The sequence below is a fragment of the Carassius carassius genome, chromosome 12 (assembly GCF_963082965.1).
Source record: "Carassius carassius chromosome 12, fCarCar2.1, whole genome shotgun sequence".
NCBI classification, from domain to species: domain Eukaryota; kingdom Metazoa; phylum Chordata; class Actinopteri; order Cypriniformes; family Cyprinidae; genus Carassius; species Carassius carassius.
The window spans coordinates 28,283,954-28,309,682 of record NC_081766.1 but is presented as its reverse complement, the minus strand read 5'-3'; the positions used below and the strand labels follow the sequence as shown (position 1 = coordinate 28,309,682).

At 36.3% G+C, this 25,729-nt stretch overlaps 1 protein-coding gene across 1 annotated transcript; it reads right to left on the bottom strand.

The window, feature by feature from the left end:
• Nucleotides 1-20,174: 20,174 nt before the first annotated feature.
• Nucleotides 20,175-25,443, bottom strand: LOC132154287 (coatomer subunit epsilon-like). Its single transcript, XM_059562843.1, has 10 exons — nucleotides 25,285-25,443; nucleotides 25,031-25,093; nucleotides 24,647-24,747; nucleotides 23,814-23,966; nucleotides 23,669-23,722; nucleotides 23,368-23,449; nucleotides 21,286-21,441; nucleotides 20,752-20,820; nucleotides 20,545-20,619; nucleotides 20,175-20,418 (listed from the first exon to the last, which is right to left on the bottom strand). The coding sequence occupies exons 1-10, from the start codon at nucleotides 25,384-25,386 to the stop codon at nucleotides 20,371-20,373; spliced, it is 903 nt and encodes a 300-aa protein (XP_059418826.1). The 5' UTR covers nucleotides 25,387-25,443; the 3' UTR covers nucleotides 20,175-20,370.
• Nucleotides 25,444-25,729: the final 286 nt, after the last annotated feature.

The window sequence follows — 25,729 nt, the reverse complement described above, 5'->3', positions numbered from 1 at the left end:
TAGGTTGTTATGGGAAGTGTATCCGGTTCCGGTTTACCTAATTAAAGCAGCCTAAAAATCCTTTAACGGATTTGGATAATAAAAGCATATTCGTTTGTTATGTGTATGCCAGGTTAAAGAGATGGGTCTTTAATCTAGATTTAAACTGCAAGAGTGTGTCTGCCTCCCGAACAATGTTAGGTAGGTTATTCCAGAGTTTGGGCGCCAAATAGGAAAAGGATCTGCCGCCTGCAGTTGATTTTGATATTCTAGGTATTATCAAATTGCCTGAGTTTTGAGAACGTAGCGGACGTAGAGGGTTATAATGTAAAAGGAGCTCATTCAAATACTGAGGTGCTAAACCATTCAGGGCTTTATAAGTAATAAGCAATATTTTAAAATCTATGCGATGCTTGATAGGGAGCCAGTGCAGTGTTGACAGGACCGGGCTAATATGGTCATACTTCCTGGTTCTAGTAAGAACTCTTGCTGCTGCATTTTGGACTAGCTGTAGTTTGTTTACTAAGCGTGCAGAACAACCACCCAATAAAGCATTACAATAATCTAACCTTGAGGTCATAAATGCGTGGATTAACATTTCTGCATTTGACATTGAGAGCATAGGCCGTAATTTAGATATATTTTTGAGATGGAAAAATGCAGTTTTACAAATGCTAGAAACGTGGCTTTCTAAGGAAAGATTGCGATCAAGTAGCACACCTAGGTTCCTAACTGATGATGAAGAATTGACAGAGCAACCATCAAGTCTTAGACAGTGTTCTAGGTTATTACAAGCAGAGTTTTTAGGCCCTATAATTAACACCTCTGTTTTTTCAGAATTTAGCAGTAAGAAATTACTCGTCATCCAGTTTTTTATATCGACTATGCAATCCATTAGTTTTTCAAATTGGTGTGTTTCACCGGGCTGCGAAGAAATATAGAGCTGAGTATCATCAGCATAACAGTGAAAGCTAACACCATGTTTCCTGATGATATCTCCCAAGGGTAACATATAAAGCGTGAAGAGTAGCGGCCCTAGTACTGAGCCTTGAGGTACTCCATACTGCACTTGTGATCGATAGGATACATCTTCATTCACTGCTACGAACTGATGGCGGTCATATAAGTACGATTTAAACCATGCTAATGCACTTCCACTGATGCCAACAAAGTATTCAAGTCTATGCAAAAGATTGTTGTGGTCAATTGTGTCAAACGCAGCACTAAGATCCAATAAAACTAATAGAGAGATACACCCACGATCAGATGATAAGAGCAGATCATTTGTAACTCTAAGAAGAGCAGTCTCAGTACTATGATACGGTCTAAATCCTGACTGGAAATCCTCACATATACCATTTTTCTCTAAGAAGGAATATAATTGTGTGGATACCACCTTTTCTAGTATCTTGGACAGAAAAGGGAGATTCGAGATTGGTCTATAATTAACTAGTTCTTTGGGGTCAAGTTGTGGTTTTTTGATGAGAGGCTTAATAACAGCCAGTTTGAAGGTTTTGGGGACATGTCCTAATGACAATGAGGAATTAATAATAGTCAGAAGAGGATCTATGACTTCTGGAAGCACCTCTTTCAGGAGCTTAGATGGTATAGGGTCTAACATACATGTTGTTGGTTTAGATGATTTAACAAGTTTATACAATTCTTCCTCTCCTATGGTAGAGAATGAGTGGAACTGTTCCTCAGGGGGTCTATAGTGCACTGTCTGATGTGATACTGTAGCTGACGGCTGAATGGTTGCAATTTTATCTCTAATAGTATCGATTTTAGAAGTAAAGTAGTTCATAAAGTCATTACTGCTGTGGTGTTGGGAAATGTCAACACTTGTTGAGGCTTTATTTTTCGTTAATTTAGCCACTGTATTGAATAAATACCTGGGGTTATGTTTGTTTTCTTCTAAAAGAGAAGAAAAGTAATCGGATCTAGCAGTTTTTAATGCTTTTCTGTAGGATATGTTACTTTCCCGCCAAGCAATACGAAATACCTCTAGTTTTGTTTTCCTCCAGCTGCGCTCCATTTTTCGGGCTGCTCTCTTTAGGGTGCGAGTATGCTCATTATACCATGGTGTCAAACTGTTTTCCTTAACCTTCCTTAAGCGTAAAGGAGCAACTTTATTTAAAGTGCTAGAAAAGAGAGAGTCCATAGTTTCTGTTACATCATCAAGTTGTTCTGAGGTTTTGGATATGCTAAAGAATTTGGTTACATCAGGAAGATAACTTAAAAAGCAATCTTTTGTGTTAGAAGTGATGGTTCTTCCATACTTGTAACAAGAAGTAGAATTTACAATTTTGGCTATATGAATTTTGCAAAGAACTAAATAATGATCTGAGATATCATCACTTGGCTGAATAATTTCAACACCATCAACATCAATTCCATGTGACAGTATTAAATCTAGAGTATGATTTCGACAATGAGTAGGTCCTGAAACGTGTTGTCTAACACCAATAGAGTTCAGAATGTCTATAAATGCTGATCCCAATGCATCGTCTTCATTATCAACATGGATATTAAAATCACCAACTATTAAAACTTTATCTGCAGCCAGAACTAACTCGGATGTAAAATCACCAAACTCTTTAATAAAGTCTGTATGGTGCCCTGGTGGCCTGTATACAGTAGCCAGTACAAACATAACAGGGGATTTATCATTAACATTTGTTTCTTTGGATAATGTTATATGAAGTACCATTACTTCAAACGAGTTATACTTGTAGCCTGCCCTCTGAGAAATCCTGAAAACGTTGTTATAAATTGAAGCAACACCTCCACCTTTGCCTTTTAGACGGGGCTCATGTTTATAACAGTAATCTTGGGGGGTGGTCTCATTTAAAATAATGTAATCATCAGGTTTTAGCCAGGTTTCTGTCAAACAGAGTACATCTATATTATGATCAGTGATCATATTATTTACAAAAAGTGTTTTCGTAGAAAGGGATCTGATATTCAATAAGCCAAGCTTTATCATTTGTTTATCCATATTGCTTCTGTTTTTTATTTGTTGAACCTCAATTAAATTGTTAATCTTAGCTTGGTTTGGACGTTTTTTGTATTTTCTAGTTCGGGGAACAGACACAGTCTCTATAGTGTGATATCTAGGTGAAGAAGTCTCTATGTGCTGAGAATTAACTGACCTCTGTGACGGGAGGCAGCTAGCAGACGGTCGGTTTAGCCAGTCTGTCTGCTTCCTGACCTGGGCCCCAGTTAGTCAAGTATAAACACTAAGACTATTTGCCATATTTCTAGAGAGAAGAGTGGCGCCACCCCAGGAGGGATGAAGACCATCTCTTTTAAACAGGTCAGGTCTGCCCCAAAAGCTCGTCCAATTGTCTATGAAACCTATGTTATTCTGTGGGCACCACTTAGACATCCAGCCATTGAGTGATGACAATCTGCTATGCATCTCATCACCACGGTAAGCAGGGAGGGGACCAGAGCATATTACAGTGTCTGACATCGTGCTTGCAAGTTCACACACCTCTTTAATGTTATTTTTAGTGATCTCCGACTGGCGAAGTCGAACATCATTAGCGCCGGCATGAATAACAATCTTACTGTATTTACGTTTAACATTAGCCAGCACTTTTAAATTTGCCAAGATGTCAGGCGCTCTGGCTCCCGGTAAACATTTGACTATGGTGGCTGGTGTCTCTATATTCACGTTCCGTACAATAGAATCACCAATAACTAGAGCACTTTCATCAGGTTTCTCAGTGGGTGCTTAAACAGTGTACTAGTATAAAATCTAAATTTCAAAAGGCAATATCACCATTATAACCTAGATCCTGTAAATATTAATGCAACTGAATGTCCTTTCTTACAAGGCCATGTTTACTGTTTACATATTGTCTGTGTACTTTTTGTTCTGTATTTGAATTTTACCCTTAAATTATATTATAACTGCCGGTCCTAATTTTTACTTTTCCACCAGATAGTGTTTATCTGTTTAATAACTCGTTTACATGGCTGCTCTTTCACCCTCGCCCGCACCCACCTGTCAGAGTATTGTGTATGTGACTTTAAGAGTACTGTGTATGTGACTTTAAAGGAAGCCCTTTTAAGGTAAAAGCCTTATATAACGTGAGCTCGCTGAGTAGCAGCACTTGTGTACTTGAACCTCTGTTCGTTATACCTTTTCTTATTAAATAAGAGAAAGAGTCATCGTCTCTGCCTCCTTCCTTGACACCACCTAATCTGTCATTTATTTTTGTTTTGATAATAAATGGAGCCAGCCTCCAAAAGTGAAACCTGTCCTGTGATTTTTTTTTTTTTGTTCTTATACATTAAGTGTTTGTTGTCTTTACATTCAAATAATAATGTTTCAAATAATCTAGAATATATATGGAATAAATAGCATTCAATACAAAATGAGTATCTCTCATATATTAAAATCATAAAGAGTTTTTATGTGAAAGATTTGCTTTGTTGTGCATTAGAACCACACGAGGCATTTTAGTCATATTACAAAATAATTTATTGAGGCCAAACATAATATAACATTATAAACTGTGTCACTTCACCACGTGACAGCAGCAAGCAGGCTCCTGTGCATTCATTGACATTAAACATAAAAACCACTCGCGCCTGACGCGCTATTCGCGTCCGGTGTGAACGCACCATAGTCACCTGACTTAAAGTTCAATGATAGGAATGAAACCATGAATGAGTTGTTGTTAATTCTCCATTTTCACTGTATGTTTCATTAAAAAACGGCAGCAAAACAGCGATTAAAAGCCGTTTAGCTCGCGTCTCGCGAGATGAGAAAAGTGACATCGGTTGCAATAGGTAGCCTATCAGACAGAAAAGTTGATGCTAGCGATGTTAGGATTTCCTAACCTGAAATAAAAAGAATGAAGCAAGATATGATTCCTAAAGTTATTTAGTATTTGCTTCGGTAATACCAATTGGGGAAAATCCTATCTTAGACTCTTTCTGTAATACGGCCCCTGGTATTCTAGCTAGCTATCCATCTGAGGGGAATAACGTTAATTTACACATCGTGTTTCAATCGCCAAATCAGATGTATAGGCTACTTCATCTACATTCTTCACGAGAAACGGATTATGGCTCACAAAATGGATTAGTTATAGGCGAAATAGTAAGGTCCCACGTACTTTATATATACAGTACATGTTGTTCTGCATTAATACCACAGTAAGTACAGGGCTAGGTACGTTAGACCAGGGTTTGCTAAAGAGCCTTCACCGACCTGAGCTTAATGATGAGGGAACGGCGCCAGTAGATAACTCTTCTTGCCTCCTTATTTTACTTTTTAAAAAGTGTCTAATGTCCATAGCTACCACCAGAAGCCACAAACAACAATGACAGTAAAGCCCAAAGCTCTTTCTCCTCAGGCGCGCACTCTAAACTGTAACCATAGTAACTTTGATCTGCTTGAACACATTTTAATCGTCTTTAATACATGATTGATTCCGAAGGATAGATTAAAAGACCCGGTCATTTTTTTAAATAAATACAAATTATTAAAATAATAATAATAATTATCAATAAATTAAATTTTTTGAGATCCGGGGCTATAAAAAAAACATCCGGGGCTTATGTCTAACGACGCGCCTGTTACAGAGTATATTCATGCAGTAATAATAAGACAATTATTGTCTGTATATAAGATTTACTTTAATGTTACTTGCGTTTGTGCATATGTACAAGCTCACTGGATCATTATTGCTTATAAAAAGGCTACACAAAATATAATGTTTTGTCAGGTAGCTTAACCTAAAAATAAAAATGTATAGCTGAATAAATGTGGTTACAAAAAAATGTTATATAAAAAAAATAGGAGTGAAAAAAAGACAAAAATAAAGAATAATAGATAGATAGATAGATAGATAGATAGATAGATAGATAGATAGATAGATAGATAGATAGATAGATAGATAGATAGATAGATAGATAGATAGATAGTAATGAGAGAAAAGTAATGAGAAGTGAATCTTTAAAGATTATGATTGTAATGAAAGAGTTTTTGTTTTCGATTTGTTTTATTTCCTTAAGTAGTAATTTAAAGCTTTCTATAGGTGTATTTATCATGTCTTTGAGGTATGTATTCGCTGAGTTTCAGTAAATTTTTGAACTTTTGCAGAAAGCACATTATATTTGTTTTCTTTATTTTTTAAAAGCACACCGTTTTGTTGATATTATGAGTGCACACAAATAAAAGTAGACCCTTTGCAGTTTTGAATGATTACTCTTACCTTTATGAGCAAAAATCCATGTGATCACGCTGGCATCTCCATGTTCTGAAGCGTCTCCGCACAAACTATTGGATATAGTGCACATTTATCTAGGTTTAATGTTTAAACATTGCTATATGCCTGAACTGTTTTATATATGTAGATTTTATTTTAGGCAAGTCATGATGATTTGAGAAGGCTAAATTGATCAAACATAGGCACACTGTCTGCTGCTGGCCGCTTGGTCATTACTTAAAAAAAATAAAATCAATAATAATAATAATAAATATATATATATATATATATATATATATATATATATACAGTATATATATATATATATATATATATATATATATATATATATATTATAAACGTTTTTCTAAATTAACTTTAACTTTATTAAAAAAAAAAAAATATATATATATATATATATATATAATCACTTTGCCATTACATACAAAACGTATTTTAATAGCTGAAACAGTAGTATAAGGTGTCTTGGGAGCAGGGGGAAAAATTTGGGCTCGGGCCGGTGATTCTGATAACCTGTCGGACACGGGCCGGGCTAGAGTCTGAGCACCTTGGGCCAGGGTCAGGGCCGGGCTAGGGCCTAAATCTGAGGCCCGTGCAGAGCTCTCAAACAAATCCACCAGAAGCAACCGTTTAAAGATAAAAATGACTTGATGTATTTCTTTATTACAAACATGCAGCTGTAGAGTATTTACATTAGTTGTGTGTTATTCTTTTAAAGTTATAGTTCACCTAAAAATAAAATTTAATAAAATATAATTTACTCAACCTCACGCTGTTCCAAACCTGTATGAGGTTCTTTCTTTGGATGAGCACAAAAGAAGATTGTGAAGAATGTTGATAACCAAACAGCTGACGGTAGCCATTGACCACCATATTATGAAAAAAGTCATCGTCAATTATCGTCAATTATTTGGTTACCAACATTCTTCAAAATATCTTCTTTTGTGTTTAGCAGAAGAAAGAAACTCATACCCGTAAGACCTCCATTCATCTTCAGAACACAAATTAAGATATTTTTGATGCATCCCAAGAGCTCTCTGACCCTTCCATAGACAGCAAGGGTACTACCACGATCAAGGTCCAGAAATGTAGCAAGGACATTGGTAAAGTAAACCACGTGACATCAGGGGTTCAGACGTAATTTTACAAAGCTACGAGAATACTTTCTGTATGCAAAAAAATAAAAATAAAATAATGACTGTAACCATGTAAAATCATTTGTGAGTCGGGAAGGAGGAGGTGGGAATCAGTGAACATTTAAATAAAACTTTAATCAATGCTGAAAGGTATATCCAAGTTCTAGAACAAAATATGCTCCCATCCAGACGTCGTCTCTTTCAGGGAAGACCTTGCATTTTCCAACATGACAATGCCAGACCACATAGTGCATCAATTACAACATCATGGCTGCGTAGAAAAAGGATCTGGGTACTGAAATGGCCAGCCTGCAGCAGATCTTTCACCCATAGAAAACATTTGGCACATCATAAAGAGGAAGATGCGACAAAGAAGACCTAAGACAGTTGAGCAACTAGAAGCCTGTATTAGACAAGAATGGGACAACATTCCTATTCCTAAACTTGAGCAACTTGTCTCCTCAGTCCCCAGACGTTTGCAGACTGTTATAAAAAGAAGAGGGGATGCCACACAGTGGTAAACATGGCCTTGTCCCAACTTTTTTGTGATGTGTTGATGCCATGAAATTTAAAATCATCTTATTTTTCCCTTAAAATTATAAATTTTCTCAGTTTAAACATTTGATATGTCATCAGTGTTGTATTTTGAATAAAATGTTGAAATTTGAAACGTCCACATCATTGCATTCCGTTTTTATTCACAATTTGTACAGTGTCCCAACTTTTTTGGAATCGGGTTTGTAATATTGTGAAATATTACTACAGTGTTTTTAAAAGTGTTGGCTTGACTCTGATATAGACTTTTCAGGACACACCCTTAAAACACAATAGCATTAAAACACCAGTTCCAAGTCTCTTTAAAGGTATAAGTTTTTTTAGTAACCAGCTAAGAGTCACACAAAAAAAACACAGAAACAAATTTATATGTTAGGAAACACATAAAAGTAGCAAGGTTTTCTAAAATAAGATTGGATACACTCACCTCTCTACCCAGCATATTAAGCAGAAAAAATTCCCCGTTGTTAGTCACTTCTCAAGCCAGAACTACTAAATCATAAGACAGAGTAGTTTTAGCATACACTTGTTCCAATTTTTTCTTTGGCTGAACAGTACTTTTCATCATTGTGGGTTGCAACAAAAGTATATTACTTTTAAGAATATTCAAATAGGAATGTATCAAACAAATAAAAGTGTCATAATAATTTCCATATTCCATAAACACTTTAATTACCACTCATATAACTAAACATTCAACGTCAAACATTTTCATCACAAAATGTATAGAATAAGACACGTAGAAAGAAATATTATTTTAGGACTGAGCCTTAATGACTTAATGTTCAGTGGAAACAAACAAAACCAAGAGCTAACATCAAGCGAACAACCATGACTGTATGGGTACTTTTATCTTGTATCCCATAGAGAGAGAGCGAGATAGTGAAGCTGTGAGCTGGATTGAACCAGCCTCAGGCAAGCTTAATAAAGTAAAAGGTCACTTAATAACTGTACATGAGAGGAAGGCAACAGGGGAAAAAATTGGCCAGTTGGACATCAGCACAATTATTATAATTTTTTATTTTTTGTGGCCAAAAAAGCATATATATATATATATATATATATATATATATATATATATATATATATATATATATATATATATATATATATATATATATATATATATATATATATATATATAAAATTTGGTTTCAGTGATATTTAATAATATTATGTGCATATTTTGTGTACATTATTGGATAAAGAAACATGCATCATCAAGCAACTGATAAAATCAAAATAACATACTTGTCATGTATAGCAGCTACAGATAAAGCAGATATTCAGAGTGAAGGCATTATCAAACTTTGTGGCCTGAAGTAGTTTTTTATTTGATGGTGGAAAACTGGATTATCCGGTAAAGAGGGTAAAATCACTTTGAACTTTGCTTTGAAGTGCTCTAATTGCACTAATTATGACTGCATCCCTAATCCATCAACAACAATTAAAGGGATGGTACACCCACAATTCCCCAAAGTCTGTCATAATTTACTCATCCTCATTGTTTCAAACCGTTATGTCTTCGGTGGAATGCAAGAAGTTCTGAAAAATTAAGTGATTTAACCCATCCAAAGTGCACACACACTCACAGCAGTGAACACACACCCAGAGCAGTAGGCAGCCATTTATGCTGTGGTGCCCAGGGAGCAGTTGGGGGTTCGGTGCCTTGCTCAAGAGCACCTCAGTTGTGGTATTGCCGGCCCAGGACTTGAACCCACAACCTTAGGGTTAGGAGTCAAACTCTCTGACCATTAGGCCACGGCTTCCCCTATTACAATGAACAGCAACTGAAGCTTTGATGCTTCTATAAAGATGCAATATTTTTGCAATCATTCCATAAAAACTAAGTCTAATTCCTTCCAAAGTTATTATCTTTGGGAGAGAAGTAATTTCTGTGAACAGAATGCATAATGCAGTTGTTCCAACATTAGCAGGGCTGTGATTCAGCCATAGTGTGTTATTGACTTTATACAACTGTATGGAAACAAGAACTTAATATTGACTGACTTTTTGCTGGATTAACACAAATAAAAGTCTTTGATAATCCGCAGCAAACAGAGAACAAGGAGAACATTCACCAGGTATAGCGCACCGCAATGATAGTGGGCTGAGGGCGAGCAGAGGAGCTTCCAGACAACAGCGGTGGAGGAGGCTGGAGTGGGTGGACATTTTTGAGAACGGGCACTGGAGGGCACATTCTAGGAGCAGGCACTGGAGGGTGCTTTCTAGGATCAGGCACTGGAGAACTGGGATCCCCCTCAGGGCTGGACAAGGGAACCATGGACGAAGGAGTGCTGGACGGGACCAGTGGAGCCAACGGACAGAGGAGCGGGTGCAGTTTGATCTCCAGATCAGCTTCCCAGTCAATGAGGACATTCAACAAGTATAACCGATAAACGCAAACTGAAATGACTGGAGCTTTCAAACATAGGATGATTTTGAAGACACGGGTGCAAGGAATGAATAATTAAAAGGAAACATGGCACACATTGGGAGAAAAAACAAAATGAGTCCAGGGGCATGATACAATATGGACATTGCCATTCATTCATTCATTCATTTGTTTGCTTTTGCTCCGCCAGAATGAACCACACAGTAATTGAGTTTCAACCATGAATAAATCAGTGTTTTAGAATTAATTGCTTGAGTGACTTGTTTTTATCTGATAATCAATTTATAACCAGTTTACATGACAGTTTTCACTTATACATCAAAATGCAATAAATTAGATTTATGACATCATTATATAAATGTTTTAAAACCTGTTAGCCTGCACCAGAACGCCCACGTCCTCAACATCCCTCAACTCGCACGTGTCAAGTGTTTACCATTATAAAGATCTAAGCCTCAAGCATCGACGACAGATCACTGTTTTACAATGGAAAGCTTAAAAAAACTGTATTTGCTGCATTTGTGTAAACAGTACACATGAAGAATGAAAACGCAGTACATACCAGATTCGTTGTAATAATGAGTCATAAACACATGCACAGCTGTAAATCCCAGTTTAGTTAGGAAGGTAAGGGTCCACTGAACGACATCTCATGAAGCACGTTTAGTCCAACGAAGCAATAACGTTAATTCCTTTGTTTACGTTTCAGTTCTTCAGCAACAGAACTGTTTGTGTCCGTTATGGAATAACTCATGCTCAGAAACTGCGTCTTGGTAGTAAAAAAATGGCATGGTTTTGCAGCGTACAGTGTCACAAACAGAATGAGACTATCCGCAAAAAAAAAGTGAATGAAAGATAGGCGAAAGATATTATATTTGAATTCTGGCGCTCTCTCGTGACAGCTCTTGGCGCGCGCTCTGATGCACCTGTCAGCTGATGGAGGCGGAATTTATAGCAATTGCCTTTTTCTTTGTTTGTTTTATTTTTCAACAGTTTTTATATATGTGAGAGTGTGTTTTATGTTGAATGTGAATGTTGTAGCCGAAATGACTCGAACCAGACAAATTAAAGAGTCGATCAGGGCTGTGTTTGAAACACGAGCCGAATTCCTCAGGAAGTCATAAAACATTCTGTGCCACAAGTCCCAAGCAAGATAACCAACCAACCAAAGCTTTCACAGAACAGCTTTCAACATTAACACCACTAGAACAATTATTGACAATTTTAATTCGGAGAAGAGATTTGTCAAATTTGTTGTTCGTAATTGAAATGCAACGTAACGTAATTGAATCTGCTTGCTTGAATTAGTCCAGACAATCAAAAATGTATCAAATGTATCATATTCGTGTTATAAGAATCATGTCCAAAATTATACCCTACAAGAGCTGGAAAATTCGGACCACATGCTTGGTAAGATAAATATATGATTTATGATACCCCCGAGCCAAGACAATATCTGATTGGTCAAGACAACATTTGAGGTGTGGCCAACAGTCCAGTTTAAATACACAGGACACCATAAAATCTGGCTTTTAGTTGTTAGCTTTGCTTCTGCTACTAGTCATGCCTGCTTTTCGTTCTAGCCTTGCTTTGGCTATCAGTCATGCCAGCTTTTAGCTTTGCTTCTTAGCTTTAGCTTTTAGCCATGCTGTTTGTCATCACTGTTCTTTGAGCGCGGTTCCAGCGTGCTTCAGCCTGCACGCCTGCTGCTACTTAGCCACGATGAGAAGGAACACCACCTTTAGTCTCGCCAAACTTTACTTCTTTTCTTTCCGTTTTTAGAGTTTCGTGTTCTGAGTTAAGTTTTGTAACGCAGTCTGACCTCGTCTGTACGTTCAACTTCAGCACACATCTCTGCACCTTCAGCCCACAACCAACCAGGTCTCCCTAAGACCAAGACGTCACTTCAACGACTACTGAACTTCCAGCCAATCAGCGACAACAAAGCGACACCTTCCGGCAATGTACCTTCAGACATTTGTGCTGGTGTATCTAATATAATTTTAACCTCATTGAGGAACTCAATGCAAGGGTTCATTAAGTGATTGATGGTTGTTCATGTTTATGTAATTTAACGTATTGCTGTAAACTTGGGATTCCATATTTCCATTCTCTTAAACTCATCTTTCCCTAACTTTCGATCTTCCTGCAACTTGTGTGAATGTGTGAGTGTGTGCGTTTATGTGTTAGATTAGTTTATATGTCTTAGATTTATCTAATAAAGCCTTATTCATATTGAAAAGATAAGTATCTTGTGTTTTGTGCTTACAAGTTAATGTCTTAAACTGCCGATCTTGTTACTGTGCTAATTGATAGTGTTTTCACTATAGTTTGGATATTAATATCCAGCGCAGATTTGATGTTAAACGGCTCGTTCAGTGAATCGCAGGGCGTCTCAGTGATCAGCCGTGAAACAGTGATTCTGTTCCAATTCCCTTTAAAATCTTAAATGATTCCCTTTGAGCTAAATTGACCTGTTCCCTTTACAATGTATCTGCATGATTACCATCTGTTTGTGTGCAAATCGGCCCAAATCAGTTCGCTATTACTGTATGATCACGGCTATCAAAGTGAACGTGTCTATATGAATAGAGAAGTGGATTATTTACTTTATAGCGCATTTATGTTAATACCATCTGTATAAGTGGCCATCAGCACATCAGCATTGTAATTCAATGTAAATCCTGCATTTCTAGCAATCTAAGGATTTTCTGTAATTTGCATACAAAGTTAAATCTTTTTTTATTATTATTATTATTATTTTTCTTGCTCAAATTATTCTTATTGTATTTTTCTAGTGCTCAAATAAATCACTTACATGATATCTACGTTTCTGTCTAGTGTTTTATCATTGAAAAAAACAGTGGTATGTTTAATGAATAGAAGCCTTCAATACAGTTGGTAAATATTTTTTATATTTGGGGGGTGGGGGGACTAGACATAGTCTCATAAAAATATTTGCAGGAGTCTCATTTTTCATGATATCTTATTCAGATTTGAAATAGAAACTCATGAGACATGTGACTTTCAACCCATTACTTTTCTAGATTGCTCCAGGACTGATTTCATGTATTTTTATATCAAATAAAAAAATATTTAAGTGTGGCAAAAAAAAACAATTCAAGGCACTTCAGTGTCTATGACTTTTAATATTTTAATATTTAAAAGCCTAGAAGGTCTTCTTTCCAAAAAAAGACACCACAATTATGTTTGTAAACACTGAAGTAAGGAACTGTTACAATTATAAGTTAGGTAGAGCACTTTCAGCTGTGAGTCCCATAATGGGGGGTGCTGGCTAACAGGTTAAAGGGTTAGTTCACCCAGATAGCAAAATAATGTAATTAATAACTTACCCTCATGTTGTTTCAAACCCGTAAGACCTCCGTTTATCTTTGGAACACAGTTTAAGATATTTTAGATTTAGTCCAAGAGCTCTCAGTCCCTCCATTAAAGCTGTGTGTACGGTATACTGTCCATGTCCAAAAAGGTAAGAAAAACATCATCAAAGTAGTCCATGCGACATCAGATGGTCAGTTAGAATTTTTTGAAGCATCGAAAATACATTTTGGTCCAAAAATAGCAAAAATGACGACTTTATTCAGCATTGTCTTCTCTTCCGTGTCTGTTGTGTGAGAGAGTTCAAAAAGCAGTCTGGATATCCGGTTCGCGAACGAATCATTCAGTTCACCAAATCGAACTGAATCGTTTTAAACGGTTTGCATCTCTAATATGCATTAATCCACAAATGACTTAAGCTGTTAACTTTTTTAATGTGGCTGACACTCCCTCTGAGTTCAAACAAACCAATATCCCGGAGTAATGCATGCACTCAAACAGTACACTGACTGAACTGCTGTGAAGAGAGAACTGAAGATGAACACCGAGCCGAGCCAGATAAGAAGAATCGAGGAGCTAATGATACTGCGCATGTGTGATTCAGCGTGAAGCAGACACACAGAGCGCATGAGCCGAACTGATTCTTTTGGTGATTGATTCTGAACTGATTCTGTGCTAGTGTTATGAGCGCGGGTAAACCGAAGGCTTAAATCAAGGGCAATCATCGCAAATGACGCCATTACGTCGAGCGCAAAAGAATCGATTTATAGAATCGAACTGTCCGAAAGAACTACTGGTGATCCGAAAACTGATGCAACCGGTTCTTGACTCGTGAACGAGTCAGTCTTTTGTTCGTTATCTGGCTCGGCTCTGTGTTCATCTTCAGTTCTCTCTTCACAGCAGTTCAGTCAGTGTACTGTTTGAGTGCATGCATTACTCCGGGATATTGGTTGGTTTGAACTCAGAGGGAGTGTCAGCCACATTAAAAAAGTTAACAGCTTAAGTTTAAAACGATTCAGTTCGATTTGGTGAACTGAATGATTCGTTCGCGAACAGGATATCCAGACTGCTTTGTTTTGAACTCTCTCACACAACAGACACGGAAGAGAAGACAATGCTGAATAAAGTCGTTGTTTTTGCTATTTTTGGACCAAAATGTATTTTCGATGCTTCAAAAAATTCTAACTAAACCTCTGGTGTCACATGGACTACTTTGATGATGTTTTTCTTACCTTTTTGGACATGGACAGTATACCGTACACACAGCTTTAATGGAGGGACTGAGAGCTCTCGGACTAAATCTAAAATATCTTAAACTGTGTTCCAAAGATAAACGGAGGTCTTACGGGTTTGGAACAACATGACGGTAAGTTATTAATTACATAATTTTGCTATCTGGGTGAACTAACCCTTTAAATTGTTTTCAAACAAAGAAGTAATTTGTTATGTTTCAATTCAATCTTCAGTATTAAATATGTATTGATAATAAATGCCACATTTGGTTGCCATATCTATATAGCCTAATCTTTTCAGTAAGATTAACTTTCATACCTTAAGACTTACAAAGAATATCTTCCATACAAATCCAAAACGTTCTGCTATAAAAGCAATACAAACTAATTAATATATAGAATCCTCTTATGTACAATGATTTTTAGTAAATGCAAGAGTTTGTAATATTTCAAGATTCATATTACTTGATTATCCATTTATAAATTTTTAGAAAAATAATGTTAAAATATATGCATCAGACATGACACAACTGGCTTTTGAGCAAATACATATTATAAGACAAATTATTGTGAAATTGCAAACATTAATAAGAAATTATTCTTTGTGTCTCTGGCAGTAGCCGGCCTCTGTTCTAACCTAGCATAATATTAGCGCTCACAATGAACGCGTGTAGTAAAGCAGGGCAGGTACAATTAATTAATTTTGGTGATGGTGTGATCATGGTAAATTTGTGCATCTAAGACATATTTATATCTGTTAAAAAAAGATCATGTCTTCAAAAGCCTACAACGTACATTGTACAATTTAAACACATTACATGCATTAACACATTTTAAAATGCAACCCCACCTACATCACCATCATGCAATGTCCAAAATTTTACAGTATTATGTCAACCACAGCCAGACTGCTATGCCAGGACACACACCAACAGTACACACTTTCAAACTATTCTTAATTAAACACACCTGAACTCATCAGCTCATTAGAAGAGACTGCAAAACCTGAAATGGAAGGGTCAGAGAGAGCGACATCCAAAATGTTTGCTGTTAATGTGCTTCCAAGGGAGTTGTGCTACAGTACTGTATGTTGTCATAGCTCTGTGTTGAGTAGTGTTAGAGACGTTAGTAAACTGTTTGAAATATTTTGACATCAGTTTAAACGGCAGTACATTAAATTCAGTATGTTTGCAAACAAACAAAGGACAAGTGAAATGGTAGAAGGATGCAGGGGCATGAAAGTAATATATGCTGCCCTCATGTGACAATCAGAGGAAGCACAACCACTGCCACCAACCACTTTAGGGAAAAAAATAATTTAAATTACTGACCAGTAAGGAAAGTTTGCAATAAGAGAGATAGAGAGAGAGAGAGAGAGAGAGAGAGAGAGAGAGAGAGAATAAGGACTAGCAAAATTCAAACCTAAAATATGGTCACATATTTTTAAACAATCTTAGAAACATTCTAAAAAATAATAATAATAAACAACAAAAGAAAGAAAAATATATTTGGTTGAAAAAGACTTATTTGGTCAATGTTCCTCTCTGTAGACCACTTCTCTACAGGACATCACATGTACATTACAATGATATTTAGCAGTCTCCTTCCATTTTTAATATTTTTTTTTCTAATAATTTTAATCACTTTTTTCAATTTATTTAATCTATTTATTTATTTATTTATAAACATTCCTGCTAATATTACGTCACAATACTACATGTATAATTATTGGAATCAGAAAAAAAAATAATTAAAAAATTGCCTTTTATCTAGACTGTTCATTCCAAACCTGTTCCTCAAGCTGACCTCACATCATTAAGCTGCTGGACTGACTGAACCACCCTGCCCATTACATAATTGTCTTGGAACACCTTTCACCCACTGAGGACATGCTCGTTCTACAGCAGCCACTTCAAGTGAGGAGTTCACTACGCAAACCATTGAAGTGGCTGTCAGGTGCCGTTCCCAGGGGTCTTACATTGGGACATTAAGATTAAGAATCTCCTTTTCAACAGGGACACTCTGGAGATCAAACTGACACCATATAAGTTGCTGTTATAACCAACCATTTTAATCTCATGAACAAAAGTAATGAGAAAGATATTTGTTGAAAGAAGTTTTAGTTTTCTCAGTGATCCATATACTATGTTTTATGAAATATGTTTATTTGTTATGTTATAAAAATTGTGCCTTCCCTTTTTATGCATGTTTTTTGGCTGCTTTTTGTCTGTTGAGGGATGTTCAGTCCTGCTCCTGCAGGGCCACTATCCTGCAAAGTTTATGTCTTATCATATTTTGCTGTCAGTCTCTGAATTGCTATGAAGGGCGAGATTCTAAATTATCAGTTCTCATTCTACTAAATTTATCTGCTGCTTTCAACACTGTTAATCATCTAATACTTTTGTCCACACTTTTATCACTGGGCATCACCGGAACTGCATTCCACTGATTTGAGTCTTACCTCAGGTACATCCTTCAAGGTTGCTTACGGTGGAAAGGTATCTAAATCACATCAGCTGGTCACTGGGGTTCCTCAGGGATCCGTTCTTGGACCCCTCTTCTTCTCTATATACACTACTTCACTGGGACCCATCATACAGGCACATGGTTTTTTCCTACAATTGCTATGCTGATGACACACAGCTCTACCTCTCATTTCAACCAGATGATTCAATGATACCTGCACAGATCTCAGACTACCTGTTAAATGTATTAAAATGTTAAATGTGTATCACTTATTTATAAATGTGAAGAGTTCATACCTGGTTCCTCTGAGAACTGTTTCTGACTTTCTGTCCATGTATCAAAAGGGTTTTGTTCACCATGAAAGTCAAGGTTCAGTCCTTTGAGGCCTTTTGACTTCTAACTTCTAACTTGCATTTCTATGAATAGAGTGAGAGACTACAGAGTGACATGATGAGACATAAAAATCACTGATAAATTTGTGTAGTCAAAAAGGAAGATTGACCATACACATTAAATGTGTACTCACTAACTTTTTCTGAAATTTGTCATCATTTACTGTATTTATTACTTTGGTTAACTTGTTACTGTTAAACACAAACAAAAACAGCATCAATCACTGGTGACATCATACCAGACCAACAAAATGATTTCTGCGAAATGGGAGAACTTGCAAATTGTGTTCAAGGTTCTTAGCAGGTGAAAACAAGTAACTCAACAAGATGGCATCTCACCACGACTCCTCAAACCTGTGCGAAGCAGCTGGACCCAGTCTGGACCAACATTTTGAAGAGTTCATTGACTCATCCTGAGCTTTCAGTCTGTTTCAAACAGACTACTGTCAAACTGTGGTCACTTCTGTCCTCTACTGACAGCATCATTCATGAATCCTTGGACCCTCTGCAGCTTCATACTGAACAAATAAATCAATGCATGGCACCACTTCTCCAACCTTGCAAGCGGTCCTTGAGCTGTTTATACATATACTGGGATGTGTGTACTGATTTATTGCCCACAGCTCCACCTTCAACACTATAAATATGTCAAAAGTGGTCCTAAAACTCAAAGAGCTGAGTAAATCTATCTCAAACCTGACACTAGACTTTCCATCAGGCAGCCTCCAGATGGTCAATATAGTAAACATAATAAAAGAAGTACTTAAAATGTGACCCACTTAGTCATTTAGTCATCTTTGTCTTATGACATAGAGTGTGTGTGTGTTTGGTTACTTTTCCAGGTTCAGTACATAGGTTGAATCAACAGCATTTCTGGCATAATGTCGATTACCACAAAAAATAAATATTTACTTGTCACTCATTTTGCTTTAAATGTGGGTTACATTGAAACAGTTACAATGGAAATGAATGGAGCCAACTCATAACCTTTAAAATACTCACTGCATTCAGTTTTACAACTCTGTTGCCATGACAGCATATTAAGTAGGGCATATCCTATCTGTGGAGTACAAAACCCTGAGACCATATGGAAAATGTGTTATTTAAAATAAGAGTGTTACTCTATATGTTAAAATCTGAAAACGAATCGTTAATGAAAGAACATGTCAAATACACACACGCAGAAACACACACACACACACACACACACAAATTATGCCTGATGAAGAAAAAAAACACAGAAATTGATTTGCTGTTATTCTTATTGAACTGATTAACTTCAGCTTTGAATTACAGTCTTCATTGTTCATATTGGCTTCTTTAATGGGTCAAGCTGTGTTCTGGTCTCAAAGTTTTGCATTCACATCCATTAAAACGTAATTAACTACAATGAACAGGTAGTAATAATGTCCTGGGTAGAAAGGTATAGAAATCATCCTGCAAGCATTCTGAGCAAACTAAATATTGTGTCCTTAGCAAATAAAAGGATAGTCTTTTTTTCATCTTTTTTTTTCTTCTCAGAGCACCTGTAGTACAGAGCTGCTGTCTCCACTCTAAACATCAGGCTATTCACTATATTCACTTATGACTGCATTTTCATTTCAGCCACCACATCATCACATTTACTGATGACACCACCATTGTTTGTATTTTCTCAGTGATGAATGAGGCATACAAAAAGTCAGATGTCAGCAAAACAAGGGAAATTATTCACACACTACTCACACACTATTATAGGATCAAATTACATTAGACAGTCTTATATGACATAGTTTTCTTTATAAACTATTATCATATAAAATAAAATAAAAACAAGATGTAACTTCCTTCATTGGGAAAAACTGAGTCAGCACTGTTCCCACTCTTTCTGTTCTTTCTACAATTAAGACCACATTGCATTTTGAAATATTTTGCTAATAAAATAAACTGTTCCTAATACTCATGCACACAAAATGAATTAAATTAATTACATTTAGTAGCTACTTCCAGCCTGCTATGTTTAAAGTTGAGAGAATGCTATATAAATGTCCTTTAAAAAATGTTTTAATAGCTTTATGAGACTGTTAGGGGAACAAAATTACATAAAGATGTTAGATTAATATTCTGATAACATTCACAGCATATATTTTTTCAAAACCGTTAATCATGAAAGAACGTTGTCTTAATCTATTTACAGAACATTTCCTGTGATCAGCCAGGAATATGATATATCACCTCCTGCTTATAATAAAGAAAATAAATATATATAAACAATATTGTAACATTGAATAACGCTGATCATAAGTCCATTCAATAAAGAAGCATGTATTGGTAATGGTTTAATGTTACTCCATATTATCATTACGTATAAACTGACAAGCAGTAGGTAAACTGATTCACACAGCTTTTGCAAGAAAACAATTAAATTACAATATGAATATTCATCAACACAACACTATGTTTGATAAATGTTTATTTAACCATCATACAGGAATGTTTGTATAGCTTTTGGGCATGCCAAAAAGACAGAGCAAATTTCAAACAGATGAATGTTATTTTGTTTAAAGGCATAAAAAATAAAAATAAAAAGTGTAAAGAGGAAAAATAATATTGTGTTGCATTTAGGAGACATCAATTAAAACTGTAGTTCTTTCAGGCGCTAGGGGCATACTGCATGGCAAGCCTGTCAAATTCATTCTCCTGTGGGAACATAACAGAGTCTTTATTAAATTGACCAATTTTTTTCACAGTTACTCAAATAATGCCTTCACAATGTTCTCAAAAAAGAAAAACAGAAAACGGTGTCCCGTCACTAAATAACCTTACCTTAGTAAGATATTCCTTAATAAATGGATGTGACTTATGTGCATCTTTCAGTTGAGACATATATCGATTTGTCACCTGTGCAGAAACAAAGAAACTATGAACATCTCTACTCTCCTTTACACAACTAATGCTTCCTCCGCATGCAGATAGTTTTAATCTTAACATCCACACTGCTTCTGAGAACATTTAGGTTAAGAAAAAGTTCACCTCAGGAGGTTTCCCCAAATGCTGTGTCAACACAATGAGGTTGATGAGCGTCTCCGGGTGGCTGCTGTCCTATAGAAGACAAAGGACAAATCATGACATTTCACCACAGTTGGACCAAAACCAATTAATTGAATAATCAATATGCAGCACATCTTCATGACTTCGGTTTTCAATTTCAATAGTAATTCCAGTATTCAACCAGGCAATCAATTTGCCGCCTTGTATAGGTCAACGCATATAGAGACTAGCAGAAAAATTAAGTTCTATTAAATTAAATTTAAATGTATGTATTTAGCAGAAGCTTTTATCCAAAGCAACTTACAGTGCATTCAGGCTATCAATTTTTAACTATCATGTGTTCCCGGGGAATCGAACCCCCAACTTTGCGCTTGCTAACACAATGCTCTACCACTTGAGCTACAGGAACACTGATTAAAGGCTTGAAGGTCTTGGATTCAACCAAGGAGTAAATCTATACTTGTCAAATAAAACAAAACTTTTTGCTGTTTGCTGTGCTGAAATCCAGGCTCTTACTTTGTCCAGAGCATCCTGGAGTACTGACTCAGCCTCATCCCACTTATTCTGAGCCATGTGACTTGCAGCCTGACCGTTCAGCAGCAGAAGTGTGGGCGAGTACTTGTCTGACATTTCCTGGAAGATATAGAACGCTTCCTGCAATTTCTCTCCCCCCTGTTGGTAGAAGAAAAAAAAAAACACATTCCCAGTCAATGAGAAAGAACAAAAAAAAAAATACAAATGAGCAAAAATGGAACAAACAGCCATACCCAGCGATTTAAAAAGAAAAACTAAATCATTTCACACTGTTCAACTCACTACAAAACTGTAAATGTCTTTAAATGATGCTTTAAGAAAAAAATAAGTTCTTACATTTTGCTTAAAGTTTAAGACAGTGGTGTCAAACTCAATGTTCCAACACACATATCATGTAGTCTTCAGATAAGCCTGATGGACTTTGAAGGTGTGTTTAATTAGGATTAAATCAAAACTCTGAATGGCTCCAGCACTACAGGAATTGAGTTTGACACCCCTGGTCTAAGACAAACATTTTCTTTTGAAACACATGCAACAATGAATCAGTCAGAATAAAGGCTGTGACACAAACTGCAATTGAACACGCTGCAAAGACTACAGACAACAGCCAGCTAGCACTTAGGCCCTGTCCAAATACCCATACTTGCAGTCTTGGGCGCTTGAGAGTGTGTGCATGCAATTGGTAGTATGTGTACAAAACTGCCCCAGGTCTTAAAAACTCCAAATCTTAGTGCCCTTAACATATACTAAATCCACACTCGGAGCGGTATTCAAGGCTAAGTGTATCTCAACATCAGGGGCAACAGTAGGGGTAGTCTATAGTGGTGTAGGGGTGCTAGAGGGTGCTAAATACCATCAAACAAAAGTAAAAGCAACCTCAACTGAAGACCTGGCAACCTATCCAGTGTGTATTTGTGGACAGGATCAAAATCTACCATTTTCGTGTTTTTGCAGCGTTGAGCAATGTAGCCAATTACAGACATATCTGTTGATTTCTCGAACGCAATGGCCAATCAAAGGCATTTTAGTCTGTAAGAATTCACTCACAGCTGAATACGCTAGAGCACTAATGACCCATTTTTAAATTTCAAAACGAATTCTGAAAAGCACACGCCCCAAAATCGTGAGATGTTGAACATTACACAAAGTAAAATTTTTTAGATATTAAATATAATTTGGTTGTAAAAGAATGAGTATGTGTATTTTGGACATCATTTACAAGCGATTTTCTCACTTAACTACAAGCATCACAATTATTAAACTGCCGTCTATTAGAGGGACATTCAGAACTGACATTTAGAAGTTTATTTTGAAGTGCAATGTATCAAATGTGAAAAAAGTGTGTAAATAAGATTGTGAAGACGATACTTACATTTTTACAATGCTAATGGCTTAGCCATACTTAGTATGTTCAACTGGATAAGTAAAAGTTCTACATGCCCACTTGAACACTCGTGCCAAATGCAGGAAATAGGTCTTGTAAGTAGACAAGTGCTCAAGTGCCAAGACCGCAAGTGTAAGTATTGGGACAGTCCCATACTTTCTACATCTGCATCAGAGTAAATAACTTTTCATACCAGCAGTTGACAGTAGCCATATTCATTTTCAAGAAAAAAAAAAAGAAAAAAAATGGAACCAGAAATAGATTTGCAGATATACAATCCATAAACAGAGCAGATCTTGCATACTATTTTAAATGGGATTCATATTGATAAGTTGGTCTTCGGTTGCTTACATCACCAATGGTAAAATGAGAAGAGTCTTCTCTGTGTGCCCTCTTGAATTTTGACATTTTTATTTTTCTTCTCATTCACTGGTTGGCTAAGCTAAACGACTCATGAGAATGATTTCTCACAACCAAAGGCTCCGACTTCATTTCAACATGCTCAATTGACCAAAAAGCCACTGACGGTGGTCCAACTAGTGCAAACGGTCCAAAACAAACTGCAAAAACTGGGCTGAAAGACACTAATTGATGGCCTGAAACTGGCAGGCAGCCGACTCACAGCCATTAGAAAAGGAATGTCCAAGAAAATATTTTTTCATGTTTACTTCAATACTCACAATTGCAAGGTTGACCCAGGCTGTAGCAAGCTGGGTCAGAGTAGCATCTTCATCTTGGTCATGCATCTTCTTTAATTCCTTTCTGTTGAGACAATGAGCAACACAGATCAATGCAATAATATATTTAAAGCCATTAACTAAAAGCAGGTTTAATCTTATATTTATAGCAAGAAATCTGAAGTTAAGCTACATAGTTTGTCAAATGTATACTTTCTTTAAATAAAACATATACATATGCCATTTGTACACGCATACAAAAAATAATAATCATAAAAAAGAATAAATAAATAAAAACAAATACCTTGCCATATCAACTCTGTCCAACTTCAGAAGTGTCTGGACAGTCATAGACATGCTATACGAGAAACACGAAATGACAATGAGCAACTTGCGTTAGATTAAATCAACAATTTTTTTAAACTACCAGAAAGTCTCCAGAAACTGACCACTCCAGACTTTCTCCCTGGTGCAGGGTCCGTAATGCAGCATCTGTGTTCATCTCATGCAGATAGATGGAAGCTGCCATCAACAGGAAGGTTGTGTTGGAAACATCAACACTCTTGGCCATCTTTTTGTCCAGTTCTGCCACTATTGCATCCCTAAGAAAGGGAATGGGCCACAAGATTTATGAATCAATGGATAATTTTATGTCAATATGTTCTCAAATGGTAAATGCCTATGGATCCCACAACAAGTTGTATTAGCATCACTATACATACACCTTCCAATAGTTTTCCATTACTACATACAATATACTGTGTAAATAACAATACAGTTTACTATACCTGCAAAAAAGTGATGTTCTTTCTCAGTATTTTGTCTTGCTTTCCAGTAAAAACGTCTAACATTTTTTATAAAGAGATACATTTATTTAAGAAGCAAAATTAGATGTCTTGTTTTCTGAATCAAAATGAGATGAGATGGCAACTTTGTTATTATTTTACTCATAAGTTCACTTAATTTTGTTCAACAAGACTTCATATCTTCAATTTGTATCTCAAGAAAAAGTATCTTGAAGTTTAGATATTTTTATTGGAAAGCAAAACAACATAACCAAGGAAGATTCATTTGTTTGCAGTCTATGCAACATTTAATTCGATAACTTTATGCAAGACCTTGTTAAGGCCTTTTGTGGATTAGAGAATGAAGACTTTCTAAGACACACAGAAACCCTGGATTCATTTAAATACAGAACAAATCGCTAAATTACGTTTAAAAAATTTTAATTATAGGCTATACGTTTTTTTTATATTTATTTTTTAAGTAAGATTGCACAAACCTCTTGCCTTCATTGGACAGGTACTCTGCAAACATCCTGACAGCCTGCAGCTCCTCAGAAGAGCTAGACTTTATGTCATCCAATACCACACCATACTTCCTCTAAGACAGAAACCATCACTTAATTACCAGCCCTAATCAGTTTTATATAAAAATGGCATTCTTCACTGTCTTTGTTGCTCTAAAAGGAAACAGTTGTGTAGCTTCATTGACAGAGAGAGAGAGAAAGAGAGAGAGAGAGAGAGAGAGAGAGAGAATATATTGTACCTGACAGCTACATAGAAATAATATGCAGCTCAATCTAAATTTGTAACGTTATAGGCGATTATTCCGAACAACATCAAAACAACACAGAAGCAGCATCACATCAGACTGATGAACTTACCTGAGCAATATATGCTCTGTACAGAAAAATGTTCTTCTCAACATCCTTTTCTGGACTTGATGTCTATTACAAATATAAAACAATTAGATGTGGTTGTTTGTCATTTGTTAATAACATTCTTTAAACAGGTAACTTAGGTGATGTATAGGAGCTATAATTTATTAGCCGCTTGCTAACAGACATACTCTAGAACCTAAAACTCTTTGAGGAAATGTTTTCGTCTCATGAACAGTATTTGTTTGCAGGACACTCACCTTTACTTTCTGGGCTTCGTTGATGCAGTGTTGATAGCTGCCGATATAAAACGCGTTTTTCACATCGAACAGCTCGTCCACTTCATTCTGCTGCGACGCCATGTTTGTGAAACGTCAACTTTGCCGACGTCACTTAGGCCACGTAGGCTTCGATGAATTCAATCCGGTTTTGTGGATGCTGTCCTCTTGTGGCACCGCAACGAATAAACTAACTGCTGCTATTTCGTCAGTCAAAGCCTTTTTTTATAAGCATACAGAGTAATGTATGAGGGACATTAGGCGAAAGATCGATTAATCAATAAAGCTTTAGTATGTGTCTAACCAACTACTCATTGCATGGCAACAGACAACAATGAAAACAAATGTTTATTTATTCTTGAATATCTTGGCCGTCTTGTGTGAAAGGTAGGCCTACTGTATCAGAAAAATTATTCTCTCTTTTGAT

Bases quoted from the DNA above. Each gene is read 5' to 3' on its own strand.
- LOC132154287 (XM_059562843.1), bottom strand. From the start codon at position 25,386: ATGGCGTCGCAGCAGAATGAAGTGGACGAGCTGTTCGATGTGAAAAAC. The intron at 23,967-24,646 runs GTTTGTGCAATC...TCCCTTTCTTAG, and splicing joins CTGTCCAATGAAGGCAAGAG to GGATGCAATAGTGGCAGAAC. The intron at 23,450-23,668 runs GTATTTGTTTTT...TTGTCTCAACAG, and splicing joins GACAGAGTTGATATGGCAAG to AAAGGAATTAAAGAAGATGC.